This window comes from Condylura cristata, unplaced genomic scaffold (assembly GCF_000260355.1).
Source record: "Condylura cristata isolate star-nosed mole 26May11 unplaced genomic scaffold, ConCri1.0 scaffold00017, whole genome shotgun sequence".
In the NCBI taxonomy this organism is placed as follows: domain Eukaryota; kingdom Metazoa; phylum Chordata; class Mammalia; order Eulipotyphla; family Talpidae; genus Condylura; species Condylura cristata.
The window spans coordinates 15082795-15090729 of record NW_004567118.1 but is presented as its reverse complement, the minus strand read 5'-3'; the positions used below and the strand labels follow the sequence as shown (position 1 = coordinate 15090729).

Below are 7935 nucleotides of genomic sequence, written 5' to 3'. Positions count from 1 at the left end.
TTCTTATGTCTAGGTCTTTAATCCACTTCGAGTTGATTTTTGTGACTGGGTGAGGCAGTGATCTTTCATTTTTTTGCATGTAGCTTCCCCAAAAGTTAACCTTTTAAAGTTTACAGTTCAGGGCTTCCCTGGTGGCTGAGGGGTTAGGTCTTAGTGCTATGACCACTATTACCTGAATTTGAACTTTAGCAGGGAGCTGACCCACATATGGCACAGCAGACCTCTCCTGTCTCATCCTATGCTCTCCTTTGCAGTTGTTTCAGTAAATCCATCTGTTCTACTCCCTACGCTGTCTCTGGTGAATCCTCTCACCCCAGCACCTTTGGTCTGTACCCCAGTTCTACATAAAAATAAAATGAAAAAAAAAAAAGTATACAGCTAGTGGTTGTTGGTATAGTCTCAAAAGTTATTTAATCTTTACTAGGAATGTTTTACAATTTTATTTTACATCATTCTTCATTTTTGTACAATGTATACCTCTCCTCTCAGGTGTAGTCTCTGTAAAATTCCCAGCACTGGTTCATCTGTGCACCAGCATCATAGTGCTTTGTGCTCTTCCTTCCTGTTTTGACCCTTCTCTTCCCTCCTCCCCTGCAGAGTACCTCTGATTTATAGTTGCCTGTTGATTTTGTTTTTGTTGGTCCATTATTTGGTTCCCCTGCATTCCTCCTATAAGTGAAAACATCTGATATTTTTCTTTTTCGTCTGGCTTACTTCAGTGAGCATGATCCCTTCCAGCTCCATGTTGCTGCAAATGGCATGAATTTTATCTTTTTTGATTGTTGAATAACATCCCATTGTGTATTTATACCCCATCTTCTTGATATAGTCATCTATTTTTTTGGCATTTAGCTTATTTCCATATCTTGCCTTTTGTAAATAGTGCTGCAGTAAACATAAGGGTGCAGGTATCTTTTGAATTAATGTGTTTGTGTCCTTTGGGTAGGTCCTTATGAGTGGAATTGCTGGGTCATATAGTAGCTCTACTTTTGATAGTTTGAGGAACTCTCATACAGCTTTCCATTTACTATGTAATTTTAAAATATTTTCATCATCATCCCCTGCAAACTCCTTAACTATTAGCAGCCATTTATTCTCTTCTGCTACTTCCTACCTCCTGGCAACTGCTAATTATTTTTTTCTCTGTGTTTCCCTATTTTGGATATTTTATATAAAAGAAACCTTATAATATGTTGCCTTTAATATTTGATTTCTTTCATTTAAGCAAATACTTTCAGGGTTCATTCATGTTGCCGTGTCAGTGCTTTCTTTTTTCTTAAAGATTATTTATGCTTATAGAACTGGGGTACAGGCCAAAGGTGCGGGGCAGTGAGAGGATTCACCAGAGACAGAGTGCGGAGCAGAACAGGCAGATCGACACAGTACACTGCTGAGTTGAAAGACACATATACATTGTTTTGACTCATTTTTATAGTGTATACATGCAGAACTAAAGTACAGCTTTTCAGTAACTTGGGTCTGGCAGGTTGCTTTTTGTGAGTGACTGAAGATGGAAAGATTTCCACGAGCTTTAATTTGATTAGTAATTTTATTTTATGACACTAGTAAACACTGATAATAAAATGGATCAAAAAAGGTATGAGAAAGAAAAAATAAAAAGTACCATTTCAAAAAAATCTTTACAAAGTGATAATTATAATGAATATTTGAGGATGGCTTAATAGTAGTTTTTAACCCTAGTAAGATGCTAAGAGGAATGATTTGCAGTTTTGCCATCATTAACTTGTTGAAATGCTATAATATTCTAAGATTAAACAACCTTAAATAAAGATGATTGCCTGTTTTCCTGAGGAAAAGATGAAAACAAAAGTTCTTTATCCAGTTTGAATATATAAACTACAGGTATATATCTAACAACGTGTGTACATCATATATATGTTTTAATATGTTGCTTTATGGTATGTTTTAACATTTTATGATATTTAGTTTATATTATAGTAAAATGATTATTCTTGTAGTTTAAATTATGTATTATATTTTTAAAGGGCCATTCATACTTCTTTGTCACTGAATTTTGCCCTTTGACAGTTTTTGTTGGGTCATTGCATTTGATTTATAGAAGCTCTTATTAGGAGGAAATTGGTCCTTTGCCCTGAATTTTTGCCATGCCCCATTATCTCATTTGTGATTTGTTTACCTATAATAACTTGATGTTTAATTCCTATTTTAGATAACTTCTAAATAATTTTCCTAATTAAGATTAAAGTGAAATCTGAGTTTTTTAATACCAAAAAGATGAAAATTTAGGTGAGACATAAATTGAGAACAGTACTATATTAACAGTTACAGGGACTGTGAGTAATGCTTGAAATTTTGGAAATTTTTATTTAGGCCACATTGAGCATCTAAATTCAAATTTTTTTCTTTGATATAGATGTAGTGGTAATGAGATCTGAGTTGTTATATTGCTTCTTATTCTCTTAAACACAGGGTGAGCATGGACAATCATGTGCCAAAATGCTTGTGAACCGAGCGCTAGGACGTTGGAGGCAGCGCATGCTTCGAGCAGATAATACCAGTGCCATAGTAATCTGCATCTCTCCTGGAGTGGACAGTCAGGGAGATTTCACCAGTGAAGATGAACTCTATCTGAACCTGACTGATAGCCCTTCCTATAATAGTCAAGAAACCTGTGTGATGACTCCTTCTCCATGTTCTACACCACCAATCAAGGTATACAGTTACAATATCGACAGTTTCTTTGCATAAAGCTACCTGAAAACAATTCTAAGATTCTTTAGAAATAGAATGTAATAGAATTTTGGGCTTAATCTAAGTTTAAGAAAGTGATGGCTTGTTGTCATGTTGTAGCTTGTTGTTCGTGAGCTAACCTCACAACATCAGAGTAGCTGCTAATGCAAAGTGATTGATTAGATGTAACCCCTGAAGCAGTATTAATGCTTGGAACTTAATAATCCTTTTCTAGTATTATGAAGACTTCTAAAGGGTTCAGAGTTTGTAAAGTACTTTCTCATGTGCCTGTTTCATTTGAGCTTCATAACCCAAAAGGGTAAATAGTTTCAGATATTATTCCATTTTATAGATACTACTGGAAGTTAGAACAAAGTCATGAGCCATAGACCAGGATTAAAACTGGAACTTAGGTCAGACTTTAGAGCTGGTTGTCTTTTTAACATGGATAGGAAACATTCTTTATCCATGTTAATATTTTGTAAGTTTTAAGATATTTAAGATATAGATATGCTATGATACAAATGAATATAAATGGACCACTGTTCTTTTTATCTGATTTCATACCATTTTTTTCCTTCCTAGTAGTTAGTAATATTGATACTTATTTTGATAAGTACCTGGGCCTTTGAGAATTTTTCAGAATACTGACCATTTAAATGAAAAATAAAGAGGAAATCTGTGTTATGTATTCAATTTTTGAAGATGTGAGAGTTACACAGTATGAAGAATTTAATTTTGGGTATTGTGACCCTTTACTCAGGAAATTTACTGTTTTTGCTTTGCTTTTTATCATTTCACATATACATGGCAATTTACTATTCTTTACATGAACTCTTCACTTAGAAATTGACAAAATTAATTTTTGTACTGATTTTCTTAAAAGAATTTCTTGTCAAAGCTATCTTTTCTTTGAAAACACTTGAATAATAATAGTACAGTTCAAAACTTTTTAAAGTCTTTGTACTCTTTTTGGAAAGCTATGAAGGCACGTATGTTCACTTGCATTATGCCTATATTTTAGGGAATAGGATATTGAAACAGAAATGAACTTAACATTGATTTCAAATAATTATTGCAGTCTGCTTATTCACATTAGTAAAATTGTATAAGTTGCACATAAACTATGTCTAAATATTGTTTCTAAAATTCTGAGAAATAATCACCTGATACTATGTCTATAATAAAGATAAGGGGGAGGTTACAGTGGTTTTCTTTTTTTTGCTAACCATTGGCCCCACCCAAAACAGGAAAATATTTAGAGCCATTCAGAATGATTAGAATTGTTGGCTCTCACCTAATTACTAAAAAGGGGCAAATTTCTGCCCAAAAGAGTGTTTTGTCTTATTTTAACTGACTTTAAAAAGTGTCTGATTTATTTCACTCTAATAATAATTCTGTTTAGTAATATCTAGAGAAATAGACATTTGGTTAATTTTGAATGGTTTTTAACACATTTAGAAGACATTTGAAGCTAGGCTTATAACTGTGAAAATGACTGAATCCTAACGTAAATCAATAATCAGATCTTTGGTTTTTAGATGAATATGATAGAAGTAGTCTCCATTTAGGTCAGTTTGTGATCACACACCTTGCTTCTTTCCCTGTCTTTTCTTTAGGAAAAAGTTAAATTTAGCTTTTTGTTGTTTTGCAAGCTAACAACTATATAAAGGCAGACTGAGGAAGTAAATTCTAGGCACAATTTGTAATTAGTTGTTTAATACTGGATTATAAGATGTAGGGAGTAAGTTGATCTCTAAAGTAGTGAAACTTTTTTAAAAGTATGTCTTTTTAGGAGGTAATCTCTCGATGTCACACACATTTTATGAACATGTAAGAAGGTTTAGCAGTACAAGTTATTAATCTGAGGTGGGTCTAAGAAGTCTAAGCCGTTGCCTGTGATAACAGATGCAGTATATTCCCACAGAATGCCAATATAAAGAGAAGAATTCAAGGAGAAAGTGGGGGAAGAAATGCCAGTGCACCTGTAGTGTCAGAATAATCTGAATTTAGAAGGACACAGCACAGCATAAATGACAATAAATTGAATTAATTCTGAAATTGTCCCTTTGTTTTTCTTTTATAAAGAAATTCCATGGTACATCTAATCTTGTGTTACATACTACAGTAATGTGTTCTGTTTTTATAAATAATTCAATACCTCTTTGCTTTGCTTTAAATTAGTGACATGATATTTTGATAACATGAAAATTTTTGTCTGTAGAACCTGGTCTTGGCTGCAAGTCCTTTTTCTGCATTAAAGGAATAACTCTTGGTTAACAATTACTTGTGACTAGGCAGTGTTTGCTGTGAATAGCCAAACATGCTTGTGACTAGGTTACAACCTAATACAGAGAAATAAACTTACAACTCCTGTTGATGTTATTGAAAGCCATATGTAAATGTTCTAGAATAAAGACTGTCCTGTTATCCTTTCTCAAAACTGATACTTTGAAATAAGGTTGCTGCCCAACATCTAGTCATACAAGAACTGGGCTGCAAGGGGTGAAAAGATTTAACAGAGACAGAGTGGGAACAGAACAGGCAAATCTACCAAAGTACACTGCTGAGGGAGGCAGTGGGAGGTTCAGGAGAGGTCTGCCATGCCATGTGGGTCACCTCCCTGGTCAGGAATGAAACTCATGCTTCAGTGGCTGCCTCTAGCTTCATAGTGCTGAGATTTAATCCCTTGTGCCACCAGGGAGGCCCAGTTTTGCTTTTCTTAAAAAACAGTGTCACATCATTTGGATATGGGTACAAAGCAACTGAATTTCATTTACACCATAGTTGCTTTAATGTTGCACTTCATATTTTTCACACTAAATATTCAGAAATTAGAATTTGTAAAGCAGGAAATAAATTTGTCACTTATCCTAAATAATTCAATTTCATTATTCTAATGAAACCCTAATTATTAAGCTGAATTCTAGGTTTAATTATTTCTTACTTGGTTTACCTTTTTTTTTTACCAGTCACTGGAGGAGGATCCGTGGTCAAGGCTGAGCTCCAAGGAACATATACCTGTCCTTGTTCGTAGTAACGGCTTCTCAGAGAATTATTTAGAAACCCAAAGCGAGATAGCACGAGGAAGTGTCCAGTCTGCAGTCATACCTGCAAAAGATCCAGAGCTGCTTGAAGAAAATTGTACTAAAGCCCTGACTTTAAGGGTACATGATTCTTTGAATAACAGCCTATCAGTTGGCCTTGTGCCTACCAATTCAACAAACACAATTATGGACCAAAAAAATTTAAAGATGTCAACTCCAGGTCAGATGAAAGCCCAAGAAGTTGAAAGAACCCCTCCTGCAAACTTTAAAAGGACATTAGAAGAATCCAACTCTGGCCCTCTTATGAAAAAACATAGACGAAATGGCGTAAGCCGAAGTGGCGGTGCACAGCCTGCAAGCCTCCCCACCACGGCCCAGCGAAAGAACTCTGTTAAACTTACCATGCGACGCAGACTTAGGGGTCAGAAGAAAATTGGAAATCCTTTACTTCAGCAGCACAGAAAAACTGTTTGTGTTTGCTGAAAGGTATCTGGAAAATGTTTTTCCCAAACTTGGAATGTAATAGGGCTTTTTAAAGTTGGTGCCGAAGTTGAACTTTTTTTAAGGGGACAAAATAAAAATAATATACAGTTTGACTTTTTGGAATTCAACAGTTTTTCTGGCCTTGTCCTTGCTTGTATTATAACTGTGAATTTTGTAGATGTTAGGGTGTAAGTTGCTGTAAGATGTGTGTAAATTTGTTTCCTTCACACAAACTCAGTCTCTTATTCTGACACAGTAAATGTAAAAATAGGGCTAAATGTTTAAAAAAGAAATCAAAAGAATCTATTAGATTTTAGAAATACATTTAGACTTTTTACAATGCTTAAGAAATTTGTATAAGTCACTTGTGATGCAAACTATACAACTTTTTAAAGTAAATTATTAAGCAAACTGGAAAAGTGATGTATTTTCATAGTGACCTGTGTTTCACTTAATGTTTCTTAGTAACTAGTCTCTTTTAAAAATTATTTTTTATTTCTAATTACATAATTCAGAACTAAATTTTTCACAGACACAAATGTGTTGAGCCATGCTAAAGTAGCTGGGTATTAGTCTTGTCCTAATTAAACTATTATGCATTATCTCTTTTTTCAGTGGCATTTTTATAAAACATTAATCATCAGATATATTCAGCAAATCTTTGGATTAGAAGGAGGTGTATTTGCCGAAAAGGATGCTCTTCTCAATCATCACAGACATTCAGTGGCATTATTAGGTCTTAAAGTAGTTACCTTCTTCTCGTGTTTGCATAAAATATGTGAAGTTTTTCTTGCTATTCAATAATGGATGGTGCTGCTAATTCCCAACATTTCTTAAATTATTTTATATATCGTATAGTTTTCATTGATTATATGGATATGTTTGCTCATCTAATAAATCAGTGAACTGTTCTGATGATGCTGGATTTTTTTGTTGTTTTGTTTGAATGATAAATACTGACTTTATTGTGCTATATCATGCTTTAGAGTAATAACTTAAAATATGTGTAATATTCATTTTTGCACTCTGACTTTTTAAATATTAATACAGAATACATCAAAACAGACTAAATATCCAGCAATAAAATTATGGTTATTTCAGCTGTGTTTTTTTAAAATGAAATATAACAATTAAAAATAATAATAAAAGATTATCCTTTGGTATTGTATGAAAAATCTAAAAAGATCTAATTCCAAAACACTAAAAATATGATGGTGTAGTAAATTGTTCTATAATATGAATTGTAATAAATTAAAAAAATAATTTAGAGTAAGTTCTCATTGATAAATTGAAGAAATAATTCATATCTTCAACATTGATTATGTCCCTACTGCATGCTTTGTACTGCATCATTAGAAACATATCAGTTTTTCATAAAGGGATCAGTTGAAATCAGGGGCCTGGGGATAATTTTTTGTGACTGGTTTTTAAGAAGGAATTTTGGATAATGAGATCTAAGATTCAGATACTGAAACTATTAGGCTCTTTCCAAATTTACGTACTGTAATAAGTTTCTTCATCTTGTAGGTTTTTAATACTATTCTATCTACACCAAACAAGTTCAACAGATCTGAATATATATTTCCTTTTTTAGTTTTTTTTCCTTTTTCTGCTGAGATTATGAAGAAAATAATTCTGTATCTACATGAAATTAAAATCTGGATAGTGGATTATGATTGGAGTATATTTCAAG

The 7935-nt window shown here is 33.3% G+C and overlaps 1 protein-coding gene across 2 annotated transcripts in view; it reads left to right on the top strand.

The window, feature by feature from the left end:
- Positions 1-7224, top strand: part of PPM1D (protein phosphatase, Mg2+/Mn2+ dependent, 1D) — a 30202-nt gene extending 22978 nt beyond the window's left edge. The window contains exons 5-6 of one of the 2 annotated variants that reach the window (XM_012725992.1): positions 2452-2694; positions 5685-7224. In XM_012725992.1, the coding sequence (XP_012581446.1) occupies positions 2452-2694; positions 5685-6242 (801 nt within the window). In that variant the 3' untranslated portion in view covers positions 6243-7224. The remainder of the gene's footprint in view (positions 1-2451; positions 2695-5684) is intronic. The other variant, XM_004684453.1, reaches the window with a different exon arrangement.
- The last annotated feature ends 711 nt before the right edge of the window (positions 7225-7935 follow it).